We start from the raw sequence: 20,371 nt of genomic DNA, 5'->3' as shown, positions 1-20,371 counted from the left end.
TTGATAAAAAAATCTCAAATGTCTGTGGTACAGACAACACCATTAATCTCTTAATTGACAAGTAGAAGAAATCAGGTTTAAAAAGGGAGCTATAAGGATACATTTAAAGGTGTACTTTTTTGCCCTTTAGCCAAGAGTTAGAGAAGATCATTGCCTTACTTATCTCTGTGTGCTGGTTTGTGATCCTAGCGCCGCCTATAAGTAGCAGCTCAAAAGGACAACTAGCACCTCAAAGCTTAACCCTTGTAAGTACAACATGTTAAAGGTTAATGAGTCAGCTTTACGTAGTCTGGTTAAACCAGATGTTTTAACCCAAGGCATCGGGAGACGCACTGTCAGTCCTGTAACTCCATGGAGGGTTGTAACTACCACCCCCAGCTGTCAAACAGATATACATGTGCTTCTGAATAGTACTTGCAGTGGTAATGAATCGGGGATGAAAGCGAAGCCTGTTCAAGAGGCATAGCCCTGGTGGTTTGTGCTTTATTTACGACTATCTCACACCTCATCATTCACATGACAGAAGATGTCAAATCAGCCCCGTATTTCAAGGTTAGGTCCCATAAATGAATCCTACAACGAGTGATTCAGCAGCCCCTTCACATTTCGATAAACCTGCTATAAATCTAAAAGAAAAGGATATCTGCAGATGTCAAAATAAACACATGCACACATATGTACTGCTGAGCTTACAGTTGGATTTGACTGACAGAACCGGCTTGAGTATCGGTATTCATCGCTAACTGCCCTTTTCTCAACTGTGGCTACCCTAAAGTACAAATGTGCACATGCACCACAGCGAAAGAGAAGCAAGTAAGTTTACAGGCGCCAGAGGAGTTGTGGGAGTTTTGTCTTTGGGTCTGTACAAATGTTCTGACTCACCATGTTTTGACTGGGATGAGGTGGTAAAAGCACATGCTGCTTTATATTTATGGAGTATTGTTTTGTGGAGTGGAAGCCAAGTCTGCAAGGAGATGCTTAAAAGAGAAAGTTTAATCTCTTTGGGGTTTTTGGGTTTTTTTGCATCTCTTTGATTTGCTAAGCGCTTGCTAGTGTGCGTGCAAAGTTTAGGTGTGTGTGTAGGTAAACGTGCATCAGAGCAGTGGAATGCTGTCGGTGTGTGCCCAGGGCCATCTCCAGGGATGATTTATAACGCTGTCAAAGTAGTTTCTCCTTCTTCTTCTCTGATCTCCACAGCAATACAAAACATTAGTAAAATACACCGTATCTCAGCATTCACTGACACACACCATTCTTCTACTGTAGCACCAGACAGCACAAAATGGGAGGAGGGGAGATACAGGAATGTGGGGACAGTTTGAATCATTGCCGTGTTACGAAAAGACGTTGTGACATAAAAACGTTTACTGTCAGTTCACGAATTTATCGCTTTTTTTGACAAATTGAATAGTTTATTGACAAGGCTTTCAAGATTTTAAAAAATATTCAAAAATTGGATGGTTTATTTCCCGGTTGTCTGCTTGAATATCCAAAGATGAACAAACAGAAAATTGTCTTATTTTGAAAGGCTGGATGATTCGTGCACTGATATATAGATTTAATGGTACTGCAGAACCAAAGTGGCCGATACTGTTCTGTACCTAAAAGTCTGGCACTCTCTTCTTTTCTCCCGTCCTACAAACTCGCAGTTTGTGTGCACCGTGATCGCCATCCTCCTCCATTACTTCTACATGTGCACCTTTGCCTGGATGTTCGTGGAGGGGCTGCATATCTACCGCATGCTGACCGAGCTGCGGAACATCAACTACGGTCACATGAGGTTCTACTACGCCATGGGCTGGGGCATACCGGCTATCATCACTGGTGAGTTACACTCACACATGTTCGCCAGGACAAGCAACAGTGCGATAGGAGATGGCAGATTGTCGGGAGACTCGTGTCATGACTCGTCTTTTCTGAAAAGGCTATGATCCCTGTGGGAAGATCGCTGAATGAGACAGCAGGAGAAACAATGAAAAGGAAATGGTTGTTACTTAGATGCTCACATTGTGTCAAAATGAGAAAAAAAGAAGGGCGTAAAAATAATATATATATAATTTAAACAATTTGTGTCATGTTTATATGTTTTCCTTCTGTCTGATTCCTCCTTTTAGGGCTACTCTTGTGTCACTTTTATAAAATTTGTTAAACACTTACCAGATGCTGTGTGATATAGTGATTTCGTCAGCACTGGATGCTTGGATTATGTTTTTGGAAGAGGCAAATAGATATATAAAATATATACGGAGGTCCAAATGTGACAAAATTAGTGAGCGATTATGATGTGTAACTGAAAAAAAGAATCCAAAATATTTTAATAATATAAAGTCAGACTGATTTGATCAAAATGTTATTTCTCCACTGTGTTTTCATTGTGTTTGTGTGTAGGTTTGGCAGTTGGCCTCGATCCTCAGGGTTATGGAAACCCAGATTTTTGTTGGCTTTCTGTCCATGACACACTCATCTGGAGCTTTGCAGGGCCCATCTTTGTAGTCGTGCTGGTATGTCCAATATCTCTTTTAACCCTTTAAGACTGGTGACGGGGATGCCCCGTTTTGCGTAACTATTTTTAAATCCCAGTAGAACTGCAACCACGTAAGCTAGCGCAATAATTTTTTTTGCATATCAAACCGGAGGAGTTGTACTTACATCTTGTACCATCAGTTTGTCCTAGGTCACGGTTTCCTTCCACATCCATTCCAGAAACACGCTTTGCCGATCCGATCAGTTGTTTGTAACACTTCCTATGTTGGAATAGACGTCAGCACGAACTATTGCATGTCCGCCATTACCTGCCCGAAACCGGAAGTGACATAATTTTCATGGAGAATGTAGTTGTTTTTTTCCTTCAGAACCTTATAAGGCTATATTGGTGTTTTTTAAAAGTCATGTTTGACTTTGTGCTTTCCTGTATCGTTTCTGGGATGCTTAGAACTCAAATTGCACTGCTGGAAATAGTTTATTTTGATGCACATGCTGTGTTTTTGCAAATTTGCATTATAATATTTATTTTTGTGTTTTCCTGTAGTATATAAAAATTGGTGTATCTCAAAAATAAAACTATGAAGACACTCAAAATAAGTTTCCTGTGGCTAGAAACTATTTCGTACAACTTTTTTGTATTTACAGTTTTGAGGGATAAACCTCTTAAATTTCTCTAACTAGAAATATATGTAATAACAACAAAAACGATTTTCAATTTTTTGTAGTTTATTGCACTTTTTTGCAATTTATGTAGTTACTATGGACTCAATGCATACATATCATTAAAATAATAAAAGACGCTAATTATGTCTCAATCAGCAGTTGAGTAAAAAGAGCTTTTCATAGATTTATTTATTTATATTCATATTAGTTCAAATTCTCCATATTTTCCTTCCCCTTACAGGTGAACATAGTGATCTTTGTTCTCGCTGCCAAGGCTTCCTGTGGTCGGAGACAGAAGGCTGTAGAGAAGTCAGGAGCTATGTAGGTTCCCACATCACATTAGCCATTTCACATACATCAAAGGATCCAGTTGCTACCTTGAGTTTGTCTTTTTATACCATTATTAAAACTTTTATGTTTCCCAACGCAGTCCTGCCCTACGTATGGCCTTCCTCCTTCTGGTGCTCATCAGTGCCACCTGGCTGCTCGGTCTAATGGCAGTCAACAGCAATGTAATGACTTTCCATTACCTGTTTGCTGTCTTCAGCTGCTTGCAGGTATCTGCTAACCCCACACTGAGCTCTGGATGCACAGATAATCCACACACACTTTTGAAAACAATTCACATTTGATTATTTACTCTCCTCAGCAATACATACATACGTTCTCCTGCTTTTTTTCAGGGAGTCTTCATTTTCTTGTTCCATGTGGTCTTCAACAAAGAGGTGAGGAAAAACCTCAAGAACATCTTCAAAGGAAAGAAGAGCATACAAGACGAGTCCAGCACCACAAGGGGCTCTTTGCTAACAGTAAGTGAACAAACATTTACTTTATATACATGCATATAGTAGGGATGGGAATCGAGAACCAGTTCTTGTGGAAAACCGGTTAGCAGTTGGCATGCCTGCCTACTGATCGCACTCATCAGTTGCACTCACACTACAATCAGCTGATTTCAGTTCAAGTATCAGAGGAGGAAAAAAGCGACTCAGTATAGAGCAGGAGTGTCCAACTCCAGGCTTCAAGGGCCGGTGTCCTACAGGTTTTAGATCTCACCCTGGGTCAACACACCTGAATCAAATTATTAGTTCATTACCAGGCCTCTGGTAATGTGGACATTTATTTTATTTTTGTTGCACTAAAGGACGAGATAAATGGTAAAGTGGAAAACTGCATCCAGGACAGAAACAACTGCATAATGCTGCTAACACAACTTCGGTTCTTTATAAGCATCTGCCGTCAGCATGCTGATGCTAAGCTAGCCAAGAACTTAGAGCGAAAGCTGAATGAATCGCAACCCCAACAGCCAGACCCTTAACTTCAACAGGCAACAACGAGATGAGCAGTCAGGCTGCTCCCTTTCTACCTGTTCACGTTTCTAAAGCAGTGTCACTATGGAGATCGCTCTTTTGTGCTGGTTTACATCTTGGCTTTGTGCAGTCAGCTTTTTATTAGAGATGTGTGTCCTCATAAGAGATTTGTGTTGGTTTTTTTAAGTAATGGCTCCAACAAAGAGGGGAAGTACCTCAACAAACATTCAAACCACAGCATGCAATCCATTTGAATGAATGTAATTTCTTTATTGCTCCTTAGCAATGGTGGTTTCTCTCAAAATGGCGCCAATGAGAATCGATAAGTGATATCAATAATGGAATTGCTGAATTCTTCTCAATCCCCATCCCTATACATATATATCGATACATTTAAATATGTATCTTTAAGATTTCATCAAGTTATTCAACATTGTTTCTTATTTCTTTATATGCTCTTTTGTTTAATTTGGTTTTCGGTCACATAGCTCTTGTTTAAAATATAACCTTTGTTATATTCCTCCATCTTCAGCGCTCTCTCAACTGCAACAACATGTACACAGAGGACGGCGCAGTGTACCGTTCAGGCATTGGCGAGTCTACCGTCTCACTGGACAGGTCAGCCAAGAGCCGCAGTAGCTACCTGGCTTACACACTCAGGTACAACACGCTGACTGACTGCATGGCTTTTTGCACTCTGCTGTGTGATGAGCGTGTCTTGGTATTCCTTTCAGATTTCTTTCTTTGGTGCCCTTTTTGCATGTCTGAGATGCAGAAGTCTCACACTGACTAACACACCTTACTGCATCACACACACACACGCGCTGCATAAGTATATACACGCCCTGTCCACCCTTATTCTCCAAAGGTATCTTGTTTCTTACACCACATGCATTCTGCCACATATTGGCACCTTCTGCATGAAAATTTTACTGACATTTGCCAATGCATGGCCTGTTTGCAAAAAACTAAATGCACACAAATAGACATATATTCCTCCATATTACTGTGTTATTAAATTAGATGATTAGATTCTACTATTGCTTATGTGAAATTTGATGTGGTACAAGTAAATGCAAAATGCAGTTTTCAAATGATGAGTGGATTTATTAAGGGAAATAAGCCAAACCTAATAAAAGAAATCATGATTCAAAATCTGCCTTTTGTATTTACTCAATTTATCTTTGTCTGATATTAAAATTTCTTTGATCTAAAACATAAGCATGACAAATATACAAAAAATTAGACATAAATCTTTTTTCACACCACTGTAGGTGCTGCCAAAATGTGTAAAGCTTTCTTTTCTATTGTACTTCACGTTAGTTTTAAGCACAGAGGAGACAGAGTCCATGTGCTTTAGAGTTTATGTATAAGGAGCCCATTCTCACTCCTGAGATGTAATATACTGGGGATTTGTTGATTTCCATGAGAACGCAAAAGCCGACTTTCCGCGTTCCTATGCTACCCGCCGGATTGTGGATGAAATCCAGTAGAACGACCATCCCGTGGTAATAGACGTTCCAGCCATGTATTCCAGCCCTAACCCTAACCTTATCCCTAACCTTAACCACCACTTTAATGACGTTAGATAGTGTTTTACAAAACGATTTACAGTGGGGCAAAAAAGTATTTAGTCAGCCACCGATTGTGCAAGTTCCCCCACTTAAAATGATGACAGAGGTCAGTAATTTGCACCAGAGGTACACTTCAACTGTGAGAGACAGAATGTGAAAGAAAAATCCATGAATCCACATGGTAGGATTTGTAAAGAATTTATTCGTAAATTAGGGTGGAAAATAAGTATTTGGTCACCTCAAACAAGGAAAATCTCTGGCTCTCACAGACCTGTAACGTCTTCTGTAAGAAGCTTTTCTGTCCCCCACTCGTTACCTGTATGAATGGCACCTGTTTGAACTCATCATCTGTATAAAAGACACCTGTCCACAGCCTCAAACAGTCAGACTCCAAACTCCGCCATGGCCAAGACCAAAGAGCTTTCGAAGGACACCAGGAAAAGTATTGTAGACCTGCACCAGACTGGGAAGAGTGAATCTACAATAGGCAAGCAGCTTGGTGTGAAAAAATCAACTGTGGGAGCAATCATCAGAAAATGGAAGACATACAAGACCACTGATAACCTCCCTTGATCTGGGGCTCCACGCATCCCGTGGGGTCAAAATGATCATGAGAACGGTGAGCAAAGATCCCAGAACCACACGGGGGGACCTGGTGAATGACCTGCAGAGAGCTGGGACCAAAGTAACAAAGGTCACCATCAGTAACACACTACAACGGCAGGGAATCAAATCCCGCAGTGCCAGACGTGTTCCGCTGCTGAAGCCAGTGCATGTCCAGGCCCGTCTGAAGTTTGCCAGAGAGCACATGGATGATACAGCAGAGGATTGGGAGAATGTCATGTGGTCAGATGAAACCAAAGTAGAACTTTTTGGTATAAACTCAACTCGTCGTGTTTGGAGGAAGAAGAATACTGAGTTGCATCCCAAGAACACCATACCTACTGTGAAGCATGGGGGTGGAAACATCATGCTATGGGGCTGTTTTTCTGCCAAGGGGACAGGACGACTGATCCGTGTTAAGGACAGAATGAATGGGGCCATGTATCGTGAGATTTTGAGCCAAAACCTCCTTCCATCAGTGAGAACTTTGAAGATGAAACGAGGCTGGGTCTTCCAACATGACAATGATCCAAAACACACCGCCCGGGCAACAAAGGAGTGGCTCCGTAAGAAGCATTTGAAAGTCCTGGAGTGGCCTAGCCAGTCTCCAGACCTCAACCCCATAGAAAATCTGTGGCGGGAGTTGAAAGTCCGTGTTGCTCGGCGACAGCCCCAAAACATCACTGCTCTCGAGAAGATCTGCATGGAGGAATGGGCCAAAATACCAGCTACTGTGTGTGCAAACCTGGTAAAGACCTATAGTAAACATTTGACCTCTGTTATTGCCAACAAAGGTTATGTTACAAAGCATTGAGTTGTATTTTTGTTATTGACCAAATACTTATTTTCCACCCTAATTTACGAATAAATTCTTTACAAATCCTACCATGTGGATTCATGGATTTTTTTTTTCACATTCTGTCTCTCACAGTTGAAGTGCACCTCTGGTGCAAATTACTGACCTCTGTCATCATTTTAAGTGGGGGAACTTGCACAATCGGTGGCTGACTAAATACTTTTTTGCCCCACTGTAAGTAAAACGTACATGTGTGGATTCATTCCAAACGGTTCTCATGTTTCATCAATCTCATAATATGGGGACGTGTTCGGTGCCCAGAAGCGTAATATACTGAAGATTTGTCACCTGGCGCTTTGGGAGTGAGAACATGTTGGTATAAGATGATAAGACTGAATGAAATTTAATCTCAAAATTTAACTGTCACGGTGTTCTTGCCAACTCCATTAGTTTTACATATGTTGCTAAAGTAACACCGGTTTAGCTAGTAAAATTTTAGCTTGGTATTTCTAAATACATGCGTTATTGCAATGTTCTGCAGTTGAAATTTGCTGGAAATTATTGTACTTCAAACTGAACTTACTAAAGACATAACATTAATACATCACAATAATAATTATATAGCTTTGTGGTCCAAGCTAGCTACAGACTACTAGCATGTTTGATCTTGAGCAGTACAGCTAAATCAGAAAGCTAAGTTTGACTGTGTGACAGGTGTGTTCTTGATATATCTATAAAGGTTGACATTGAAAGATGAATCTGCGCCAAAATATAGATGTTTGTCATCTTAAGCTAATCTCCCCTCTTCTACAAGCTGTATCTGTTCAGTGTTCACTGACATGCTTTCATTACAGTAGGCTTGTGTTTCATATACCTGGTGTTTTTAAGCGCTTTACAGTATCACACTTTCGTCTGACTGTACGCCTAGCCCGTAAAGCTGTCATCTGGGTAATAAGAGCTGACTCTAGGGTCAATAAGAGTAGTAACGCTGTGGGGGAAGAAATGTGGCGAGCTGTCTGTAGGTGAGGCGTAGAAAGAAGCAGATAAGAGAGCAAAAAGTGGGGAAACTATAAAGAGACGAAGAGGAGAAAAATAATGGAGAGATGTGGAAAGAAAAAAGCAGAAACGAAGGGGGGATGGAATTATACCTGTTGAGGTAGGAATGTAATGTAGACGTGCATACCTCTTCCCTGGAGCTGTTGGCACGTCTTCAGCTGCTTCCAGAAGCTTCTCTTAGATCAGCCATCAGACAGGTCAGAGTCTCTAGTAGCAGTTTTTGCCCTCCAGCCAAGTTCTCATTCCAACCTGGAATAAACGGCTTCAGACAGAGAGGACGGGAGAGGAGAGAAAAACGTAACCCATTTGTCATTTTGATCCATTAAATGATTACTAAACATGCTAAAATTCTGAATTCTTGCAATAATTATACCACGACCGGTAACTGATGAAGAGAGGGTAAACCTGTATTCGATTTTTTTCAGTATTAATGATCAAGCTGGGACTTTCTGACATTAGACAAACAGCAGCACACACAAACTAAATGTCATATTCGCTTTGTCTGTGTCAAGGCAATCAACAGTACCAGATGTTTTGTAATGAGAGATGTCTGCTGCATCAGCTGTTAAACATCAGTTGTGTAAAACCACAAGTTGGGGCTTGAATTAACTTCCAGCAATGATGTACTTCCCCTCTGTGTCTCCTCTAAATCTACACCTCTGTTCATCTGCTCCTGTTTCTCTCTTGCCTGCCTATGCCGTCCTTGGTTTTTCTAGGGAGGAGTCTGGTCAGAAGCCCAGTGGCTCTTCAGGAACAGCTAAAGGCCACACGGACCTGGATGGACCTCTGTTCCATAGAAATGGCACCAAAGGAGATGGTAAGCTTTTTATATTGAATTGCATTTCCAATGTTTCATTTCCAGGTCTGTTTTACTGATGTACTGTATTTGTTCACTGGTCTGTTTCGCCATCATTTCTTCAATTAGACTCTGACTCAGACAGCGAGCTTTCAGTAGATGAACACAGCTCCTCCTATGCCTCCTCCCACTCCTCCGACAGCGAGGATAATGATATTGATGTCAAGCCAAAGTGGAACAACGAGAGGCCTCTTCACAGCACTCCAAAAGGTAAATGCACAAGTCTCTTAAAGTTACAGCGTGTAAAATTCTCCCCACTACAGATTGCAGAAGATTCAGTTGATTGCAGATTACTGTCAGCTGAGTTCTGTTACATCGGCAATAAATTGGGAAATAAAAATTAGATGTGGTTAATTATATATTTTGCCGTAATACGTTTTTACCCCTTGTCACCTTAAAACCATCTGTAGTGTACAAAGTAACTGTGTAGGCTGTCAGTTAGTCTATTGTTTACCTCAGCTGTCAATGCAGGGTGAAAAGTGTCCACATTTATTTTCTCTGAGCAAGACTGTAAAACTTTTTGAAAGGAGTCTGATATAAATCAGTGAAGTTCACTTTTGTCCAACGACAGTGATACTGAGGTGAGTTTTTGAGGATTTTTGAGCAACTTTTTTGTTGGTAAGTGATGCTGTTAGCCTCTGTTAGCTCCTCTTAGCCTCTGTTAGCTCCTCTTAGCCTCTGTTAGCTGCTGTTAGCTGGCACTTGTGAAACTCTCTTTGAAGTACATGTAACTTGGACACAAATAAGCTTGCGTATTTTATGACATTTTGTGAGAACTAGTTTGCTTTCACTTTAATAATTTAATAATTTATGAGCATTCTTCATTGTTATAGGAGGGCAAACCCAAAAGTAAGGGCTCCTATTATTTTAGAAATACAAACAACAGCTTATTTTCCATAATATTTACATCATTTTAAATTTTAAAGGCTTGTTTATTTTTCTACATAATGGCTATTTCGGTCTATAAATTTTTGTAGACTCTGTGACAGTTATACAATGCCCATGTCATACCCGCTAGCCGCCGCCACAGAATCGCCTTCCGGACAAATGTTCTTTCAACTTTGGGAACAGGTCGTACTCACTGGGTGCGAAGTCTGGACTGTAGGGTGGGTGGGTGATGAAGTTCCAACCAAAGTTTTGCAGGAGATGTTACAGTTTGAGCAAACCGTCACGCGGTGTTGTGGAGAATGCTTACGCACAGTGCGCATCTGTGTTTTGGGACCAAAAGGTGGTATTGTTGGTTTACTTCCTGCCTGTTGGGACCACAATACATGCTGACAGGTACTGGGAAAATCTGAGAAGGGCATTTCAGAACCAGAGAAGATGAATGCTGAGCAAGGGCGTAAGTATTCTCCACAACACCACGCGTCCACACGTTGCTCAAACTGTCGCTCTCCTGCAAAACTTTGGTTGGAACTTCATCACCCACCCCACCCTACAAGGGTATGACTGCCGCAGCGTTTACAAAAATGCATCGACCGAAACAGCGATTATTTATAGAAATAAATAAGTCTTCAAGCTTTAAAATTAGGTAAATATTATGGAAAATAAATGGTTGTTTGTATTTCTAAAATAATAGGAGACCTTACTTTTGGGATTGCCCTCGTAGAATTGTTTTTTTCTGTTAAATTATCAAAAAATGATCGACTGTGCCTTTAAGATATCATCTTTTTGCTCTAATGAACACTTTTTCTTCATATGATGTTGAATTAAATTGAAGTTTTCTCTTCCCTTCTCAGCAGGGCAATCAACATCTAATCACGTGAAGCCTTACTGGCCAACAGATGCCATTACAGCCAGTGACAGCGAGGACCCCGGTGGGACAGAGAGGCTGAGGGTGGAGACCAAGGTGAACGTGGAGCTGCACCCAGAGAACAAGCTCAACCACGTTGGTGAAAGAGAGAGGGAGGCTCTGCAGGAGAGAGAGAGACAGACTCCTACCAGTATGAAAGACTCAGCGCCTGCCAGTCAGCCTAACAGCAACCACCAGCCAGAGCAGAGAAAAGGTGAGGGGAGAGGTGTTTAGAGCCGATCTGAATCGACTTTATGTCACGCCTGCTCACACAAATCACTCGTCTCACTCAGGCATCTTGAAGAATAAGATCAGCTACCCTCCTCCGCTGACCGACAAGAACATGAAGAATCGTCTGAGGGAGAAGCTGAGCGACTACAACTCGCCCACCATCACCTCCCCTCCCCCCAACAACAACAACACCACCTCCCCAGCCCCTCCCTCCGTCAACATCATGACCCCGTCGTCCCGGACGCCTTCGTTGGAAGCCAACGAAGGAAGCCGACTCGGCAACCACGAGAGCGGCTCCCCCATCAAACCGCCTGTCGCCCCACGACCTCAGATTCCTCCAGGGGGTATCTACCGGGAGACAAATGGCGGAGTTGCCATGCACTTGAAGTCTGGGACGGTCAACGGAGGCAATGAGTCAGACTCAGAGTAAGAAAAGAATACTGCTTGTTTTTAGCACTAATGGCAACAGTAGTGACTAATACATGCAGTTCCAGGGGAAACTGCAGTGTGATTTCTGGAAGTTGCTGCAGACTCCCCGTGACTGTAGACGCTTGCAAGTTTTACAGAACTGCCGAGGTGCTGCCATGACAGTTTTACACAAACGAGTGTGGCCCTATTGTGACTGACATTTTAAATGTGGAGCACTTTGTCTAACCCCCTAGAAATTGATGTTGAGCAGTTTTCTACAGAGCACCCTTACGCCTCAAGTATGTGAAACTGAGAGGTCTCACTAACGGTGCCGCTCAGTACACCTGAGCGTGTGTCCAACAAATAAAAGATTCGAAATCAGTTTAACAGTGTTCGTAGAAGTTTAAAAACCTTGCAAGCAAGCACTATTTACAGTTAAATGAGCAACAATCAAGCTGATCACAGTGCCAACTAATGCAATATTGCATGCATCATAAAGGCTTTGTTGTTGCGAGTAAGTTGAGAAAACTGATGGCACCCTTATGTCCAGTATAACTGGGATAAAGCTATCCTGGTTTTTAAACTGTAAATGTGTTAACAATCCTCTTAATGACTATATTCCTTTAACTCGAGCATGAAATACTGCGACCATCCTGATTAAATGCTGCATGAGGACCCTCCCGCATCCCTGCACTCATTTTACCTTGCATGTTCCCCTCTTTTCTTTCTCTTTGCATCCCCCTCCCTCTCCTCTCCCTCCTGTCCTTTTGTTCCCCTCTGTTAACAGTGGCAGTAACGAGACTTCGATCTGACCTGTTAGGCAAACCCAGACCAGCCTGCCTTTATGAGAGGAGGAGCTAAACAACCTGCCAGGTCGGGGCTGAGGGGACCAAGAGTCGAGGAACATGAAAGGAAAAGTTGCAAGATGGAGAGGTGTTAAAGGATGGATGAAGAGAAGCCTGATCCTGTCAGCATCGCCGCTCCCGTCATGTTTCCTTTCTCGGGCGAGCAGTATTAATTGCAGACGTTAGGACTGCCTTAGATGAGAAAATAAGCAGAGATGTGAGCGATAACAAAGGGAACGCTGTGCTGGACTGTGTAAAGACACGGTTGAGCCACGTGTGCCAAAACCACTAATGGAAATCATTAGGAAGAGTCGGAAGATGAAGAATGACACCCAGAATGCATTGTGGGCCCTAACATGAAGCTCTTCTCTAGTGTTGGCGAGGAGCACATCAATATGTTCTGTTTCTTTAGGTGAAGTTAGCAAAGTGTCAGATGTAATAATCACTGTTCACGAACCTCTAAAGGCTGGTACCGTCACAGTTGTAATCCAAAATGATTTCAAAGACTGCAGGTCCCTCAGATGTCTGACACAGTTCATGCTGGGCAGAGCTATGAAACACAAAGTGCTCTTCTTTTTTGTTTTAATTAAAGAAAGGCTTCCACAGCCTCTCGGTGCAGTGTATTTAGAGTGTAAGTAACATGTAGATAATTTTAAAAAGTGAAGAAGAAATGATCTATTTTCTATGTCAGTTTTAGCAAGAAAGCAGTAGTGAAAAAAAAGAACAAATCACATCGTACGCCGGTCTAACAGTCAGAGAACAACAAATATGCGCCGCGTGCCTTCATGCTGCATCGAGGCCTTACAAGCTCACACAATACTGTAAAAGGCTACAGTGGACTTCCACTCTACGGCGGTGCATTCACAGGCTGCTGCTGTTGTGTTTGAGTGCATGCACACATGCAAGAGTACGGTGTAAATGAACTTTAATTATGTGGAATGAAGAGGAATTCCTCCTCTGCTGAAAACTCAGCTTTGCAGTTGGAGCACTGTGAACCTGAAGCCTTGTTTTCCAGTGTTTGTCGAGCCTGTTTATCCAATGCAAGACACACTCCTGGTTACCAAAGTCATGAGATCTGGTGAATAAGCAGATTAGAGTTGGCCGTCAGCTCGGTTTAACTCCGTTTTAGTGCAGAATCTTTAAAATAAAATTTAAAAAAGCCATTTGTTGATCTTTCGTAGTGTAAAAGTAAGAAACAGACTAAGCGGGTCTGTTCAGAAATTGCGTAATTGATGCTGCCTTTTAATCGCTAAGTTTTCAAATGTGGGTTAAAACTCAAAATGACAGCAGCTCTGAAGCATTATGCAGCTAGTAAAAGGTCATTTTACAATGTACAGTCGCTAAATGCCTTTGTACCTTACATCCTGTACACGCCCAGTGTTTTGCCCTTATGTAATCAATGCTGTTGATAAGATGTGTGTTTTTGTATAATCTGAGACACTGGAAATGTTTTGTAACATAATGTATATTTATTTTTTATGGTTTTGAGACACTGGAAAGAAACAAAAAAAGATTGTATGACTGTAAAATTAAAAAGCAATGACATGATGAATTTTTAAATTGCGTTGTCTTAGCGTGTCTGTTTGACGGAAGGGAGCATGGCTGGTTCAAACATGTGCACCAGTCAAGCAAATGTGGTAACATCAACGTTTAGCGGTTTAACAAATGATGAGTAACACAAACTGGAAGTTACTCATTTCATAGTTCTACACTTAGGTTTAAGGTCTGAGCTCCCAGTTTTACGCACATTTGTATGACATGATATATTCTTGCTGGCCACTTTATTAGTTCCACCATGCTAGTACCAGGTTGGGCTCCCTTTCACTTACAGATTCATCATTCCTCAGAGGTTTTAGTCTATATTAACATGACATCATCACACAGTTTCTGCAGATTTCTTGGCTACACATCCATGATGCCACCACATCCCAAAGGTGTTCTATTGGGTTGAAAACTGATGACTGTGGAGGCCAACAAAGTACAGTGTGTTCATCGTTGTGCTCAAGAAACCAGTTTGACATGATTTCAGCTTTGCGGCATGGTGCCTTATCCTGCTGGAAGCAGGATGGACTACAGAGAGCTAAAGAGCCCAAGGAATGCCAGAAAATGTCCCCCACACCATTACGCCACGATTACTAGCCTAAACTGTTGATGCAAGGCAGGATGAATCAATTTTTTCATGATGTTTATGCCAATTATGACGATTTCTGTTGCAGCAAAAATCGAGACAATTCGGACCAGGCAATGTTTATCCAATCGTTATCTAAGGAGCTTGGAAAGAAAAGTGTCTGGACTTCTTTAAGTTGCTTGAAGACGTTTCACCTTTCATCCGAGGAGCTTCTTCAGTTCTAGGGTCAAAAGGTCACTCTTTCGAGGATGTCAAAGTTGACATTTGGCTCATGTGATTAGGTAGTGGATCTTTCTTTCTGATCTTTCTTTCCAAGCTCCTTAGACTACGATGACCTGGATGACTGAGAACCTTCACAGACATCCAATCGTTATCTTCTATTGACCAAAAGTTTTGAGGCCACGCACATGACGCATTGTGAGTTCAGAGATGCTCTTCTGCGTACCTTAGTTAGCATGTTAGTCTGTTTGTGTTACTATTGCTTTCATTTCAGCTCAAAGCAGTCTTTCCATTCTCCTCTGACATCAACAAAGGAGGCAGACCTCCTTTTCGGGCATTCTCTGTAAACCTTAGAGATGGTTGTGTGACGGGAAAATCCCAACAGATCAGCAGTTTCTGAAACAAACCAACAACCACGCCCTTTCTTCCCCACTCCGATGCTCAGAGTGAACTTCACCAGATTGTCCATTGAGTTGGTGCCATGTCATTAGCTCATCATTATTATTACGGCAGATTATATCGGTAAGGAAGCTGAATAAATATTAACGTATAATTTATGGTGAAGCGGTGGGATTTGATAAGTTTGCACTTCTTCCCACTCATTTTCCATATGTTACTGAATAAGAAGAGGTGAAGCGATATTGAAATGTGTTCTGCTTTAGTTTAGCATTATTTTTCTCTTTATTGCTAAATGAAATTCTCTATATTGTTTACATGATCAAAATAACAAAGAAACAAACAAGATATTCACATAAACATGTGATTGAACAGGTTTGCTTAATAAAATGGCCACAAGTGAATCTTACTCATACTTAGTTCTCAGGTTGTTCTTGATAAATGACTTTCACTGTAAAGCCCTGTACTAAGCTTCTTTGGGTTCCTCTAAAGATGCACTGCTTTGGCTTTCCAAGGCTGATGGCCATCCCCACAAGATTAGGAGACTTAGAACAAAGAACTGAGTCTGATAGGACCGTTAATGATGCTTTCGGTTAAACTATGTGAGACTTAAGTGAATTACAGCTGTAAGGTGTGGAGTCCCTCTGTCTTCTTCGCATGTCTAACCTCAGCTGACTCATGTGACAGATGTTTGCAGGGCTTTTTTTTTCCGTTACATTTTTTATTTTATTTTTGAGGATCAGATGCCACATCAGGGTCTGGGAACAGGCAGCTGTGCTACGTCCGTGACACAAACCCTTGCACATAAAGTCGCTGCCACTGGGTATTGCTGAGGAAATGAATGTAAACAGGCACACAGAAAGGTAAGATGGCAGGGTCATGTTTCACAAGCCTATTGGGTGGTTAGGTGTTATAGCAACTGAAGCCAGGCCTCCCCTCAGGTGAAAAAGATAAAGTAAGTAGCTGGAACAGAGGTAGCCTGTCAAAATATGATGTGTGGTGGGATTAGATGGCTCAGTCGTGAAACCTGTACACATTAAGTGTACAGTGACAACACTTTGTCTGTGTTTATGATCTTTATTACATTAACTTCCTCGGTTGTAATTATTTTGTCAAAACAGGAATCATTTTGTCAGGTGGCCTGTATTTCACTTTGAGAAAAACCAAACCAAAAACCTCCAACTTAAACCTGAGAAGTTGGGTAGGCACATTCAACTGGCCTTGGAGCTCTTTCAGAGTCACCCTCTACCCTCTTCTTTATCTCTGTCCCATCACAGCCACTCAAACTAAATAATTCACACTCATGAGAACTAAAGCTGGCATCCTGCAGGAGTCCATGAGCAGGATACAACCAGGCAGGAGAAAAAGAGCAGTTAACTAATACAACTGTGCCCTCTATTGGTAGACTGTGATAGTGAGTTTTGTTCTTCAGTAATCCAACTTGTGAGGGGAAAGTGTAAGTTTTCACTTCATATAAATTTGTTTGTTTTTTTGGTGCCTGTCCTGTTCAGCTATCAGAATTGTTGTCTGAAGGGCAGGAAAGATGCCCAATGGATTTATTTTTTCAAGTGGTCCACTTGATTGATCTGTATTATTATTGTTCATTTATTTATTTTATTTAAAGTTATTACAAATTGGACAGACAACTAGACAGAAAGGGTGAGAAAGAAAGAAAGAAAGAAAGAAAGAAAGAAAGAAAGAAAGAAAGAAAGAAAGAAAGAAAGAAAGAAAGAAAGAGGGGAAGGGGGGCAGTAAGAGAAGACACTGAGAAAATCTGTTGGATCACCTACTGTGGAGATACAGAAAATTATTTTACTGCTAGAATATAACCTGCATTATTAACATTGCATTAATAATATATCCTACAGCCTTGATATTGCATTAAAGATGTTTATTAAAGCTATTGACACCATGTTAACCTTTTATTACAGGTACAGCCAGAAGTATCTTATACACGTTGCATGTTTGTGCTCATTCAGAGTTGATGTTCAGTCTATTAAAGAAGGTCTCAAGCTTTGTGAAGCGCTATGACTTCACAATCTATTGTGTAGGAGACTTAGAGCATAGAAGGCAGCATACACGCTTACAAACACATAGAATCCATACACCTGCCAGGCCAAGGCCTGAAATTCATTTAGCTTCTAACTGCAATGCAGTTACTGCATTGCAGTTTACTTGGTTACAGATGACCGGAGTCAAGGATCAGCCCTCAGAGACCCTCGAGGCTTGAAGTTCATTGCCATGTATGGAAGGTGTTATAGAAATAGGAAGTTCTGTGTCTGTTTTTAGCCATTTAAGATGTACCATTTACTGTAATCAACATCTTTGATCTGTAATTGACGCCATGAAGGGGGCGGTATCCCTGATGCTTTAAAAGTGTTCTCAGTCATGGGGTTCAGTCATGGGGTTCTCATTGTTGATTTCACAACACTACTAAAAGAAGAAAAAAGAAAACAAACAACAAGAGAACAATGCGATACAGAGATCAAAGTAACAACCTAGATACCTGTGAGAGTAAATACTAAATATTGAATGTTATTGAGCAGCATGCAAGACTGACAGCGCACGATATGCTTTAAGGTAGTAGCCAAGGAAGATGTAGTTTGTGTCAGTGAGCGTCCGTGTGTACACCTGTGTGCATGATCGCGCTTGAGTTCAAAAGGTTTATCCACGTAGCGATCTGCTAGAGCAGGGGTGGGCAATTCCAGGCCTCGAGGGCCGGTGTCCTGCAGGTTTTAGATCTCACCTTGGGTCAACACACCTGAATCACATGATCAGTTCGTTACCAGGCCTCTGGAGAACTTCAGGGCATGTTGAGGAGCTAATTTAGCCATTTAAATCAGCTGTGTTGGTTCAAGGACACATCTAAAACCTGCAGGGACACCGGCCCTCGAGGCCTGGAGTTGCCCACCCCTGTGGTGTGGGGAGCCATAGCCCCGCCCCCAACCGCATGAAGCAGACATGGAAGAAACCCAGGCCAGGACATCCACAGGGTGCAAAAGCCCAAGGAGGACCACCGGAGAGGCAACCTTGCCACCTTCATTAACACTTTAAATCCATTTCAACAGGAAGTTGAGTCGCTTACCACCATAACCACCATGGACCATAAGAACAGCCTGCTTTATCACTTTTATCACAACAGAAACTTGTATGGAGGATGCCCTGGCATTGTGAGGGCATCCTGGAGGATCTCCTCCCAAATCTGCACCAGGGCATCACTGAGCTCCTGGACAGTCTGAGGTACAGACAACAAACATAATGTCCCAGAGGTGCTCTTTTGGGTTTAGGTCAGGTATTCTATGGCGAATGCTAAATTGACCTTACAGTGCAGTGAGCACGGGAACAAATAAAGGATGTCAGGCCCTCAGGCCAATGTCATGAAGTCTGTTTCTGATTGTTTGGTCAGAGACGTCTGCACCAGTGACCTGCTGGAGGTCATTTTGTAGCTCTGGAAGTGCTTGTGCTGTTCCTCCTTGTACAAAAGCGCAGATACCAGTCCTGCTGATAGGTTAAGGGCCTTCTACAGCACTGCCCAGCTCTCCTAGAGTAACTGCCTGTCTCCTGGAATCTCCTCCATGCTCTTGAGACTGTGCTGGGAGACACAGCAAACCTTCAGGTAACAGCACATACTGATGTGTTGTCCAAGTGTTGCCTCATGTTGCCAAATATAAAACTACTGAAAAACCAGTGAGAAAAGATGAGGAGGGGTAAATGTCATTGCCCTCCACCTGTAAAACCGTTCATGTTTGGGGGTTTGTCTCTCATTGTCCCTCTAGCACACCTGTTTTTCATTTCATTTCATTTGACTTGATGCTAAACTCTTCCTTTAATTGTTTTTGAGTAGTATGGATCTGCAACAGTGTTGAACATTCTCAAGGCATGCACTGGCTGATAAGACAATATCTATATATGGATACAATTTAGACTTGAGTCAAGGATCCACCTCCCACAGCTGAATGGAGGTGGTTTAGCTGTGGTGGTTTAGTTTGTTTAGCTGTGGTTGACCGATCACAGATGTGTCCTGATTGGTTTGAAGCTCTCTTCTGCAAGTGTTATGTGTTCCTCATCTGTGAGAATGTGTCAGTCTGCTTAGGCTAGAGTCTAAATTTGAAATCTTGCATGAGGTGGTTAGCGTCAAACCCCTGCTTACATTCCAGTGGGCTGTGACTGTGTGTCCACACATCTGCTGCAGTAGGTACACTCAAGGCGTCCTCATAGTGTACTCCAGATAATCTTTAAAAGAAATCACATTAAAACTACTTAATCATATCTGCAGATATCCTCATGCACGTCTGCGAGTGAGTGTAATCTCAGCTTTGTGGGTGGTTTGTGATCTTGCCACCTGCCCAGAAATATAAAATTATTCTTGCCTCCTGCGTTAGTTTTGTTCACTCAGAGAGTTTTCGTAACAATTTTGGTCATGTGTGATGCCAACAGATTTGGAAAATACACAATTGTTAGTGTAGCTTATGGGGACAAGCTGTTTAAATGCCACATGCTGTTTGTTTACTGCTGCCACCAAATGATGAGCTTGTTTTACATCCTTCCTTTGCCCCAGATGGGTGGCAATGCTACTGCTCATTTCAGGGCCTTTAAAACACCGCTCTTCATCCTGTTTGTTTTAGAAACTGCCTTTTGGGTTACACGGAAAATTCTAGAGAAAAGCATTCTTTATTTAGCTGTAAAATGATTGTATCACAATTTTATTTATATAGTCTAAAACCACAATGACAGTCACCTCAAGGCGCTTTATATTGTAAGCTAAAGACTGAACTATAATACAGGCTCTACAATCATAATATAGTTTTAAATATTCTGAACATGTTGTATACTTTGGCACTCCACATGTAAAACGTGGGGAGGTGTGGGAAGCCAGATCGGGCGCCCCCCTTCCGGCTCTCCTCTCTCCTATCTTGGCCCTCTTGTCTTACTTCTCTCTCAGAATCAGAATCAGACTTTATTTATCCCCAAGGGGCAATTAAGATACAACAGAGCAGCATGACGTTGAAG

The 20,371-nt window shown here is 41.8% G+C and overlaps 1 protein-coding gene across 1 annotated transcript in view; it reads left to right on the top strand.

The window, feature by feature from the left end:
* celsr1a (cadherin EGF LAG seven-pass G-type receptor 1a) overlaps positions 1-14,170 on the top strand; it is a 98,270-nt gene extending 84,100 nt beyond the window's left edge. Inside the window, exons 26-36 of the mRNA XM_085436064.1 lie at positions 1,650-1,824; positions 2,389-2,501; positions 3,389-3,468; positions 3,578-3,704; positions 3,831-3,956; positions 4,990-5,117; positions 9,203-9,303; positions 9,412-9,552; positions 11,082-11,348; positions 11,428-11,791; positions 12,561-14,170. Coding sequence (XP_085292190.1) covers positions 1,650-1,824; positions 2,389-2,501; positions 3,389-3,468; positions 3,578-3,704; positions 3,831-3,956; positions 4,990-5,117; positions 9,203-9,303; positions 9,412-9,552; positions 11,082-11,348; positions 11,428-11,791; positions 12,561-12,585 — 1,647 coding nt within the window. The 3' untranslated portion in view covers positions 12,586-14,170. The remainder of the gene's footprint in view (positions 1-1,649; positions 1,825-2,388; positions 2,502-3,388; positions 3,469-3,577; positions 3,705-3,830; positions 3,957-4,989; positions 5,118-9,202; positions 9,304-9,411; positions 9,553-11,081; positions 11,349-11,427; positions 11,792-12,560) is intronic.
* The last annotated feature ends 6,201 nt before the right edge of the window (positions 14,171-20,371 follow it).

The sequence above is a fragment of the Copadichromis virginalis genome, linkage group LG17 (genome assembly GCF_057382275.1).
Source record: "Copadichromis virginalis isolate Kocher_CV1m ecotype Utaka linkage group LG17, C_Virginalis_male_GT1.1, whole genome shotgun sequence".
NCBI lineage: Eukaryota > Metazoa > Chordata > Actinopteri > Cichliformes > Cichlidae > Copadichromis > Copadichromis virginalis.
Note: the sequence above shows the minus strand (reverse complement) of the source record. Positions and strands in the feature narration are given on the sequence as shown.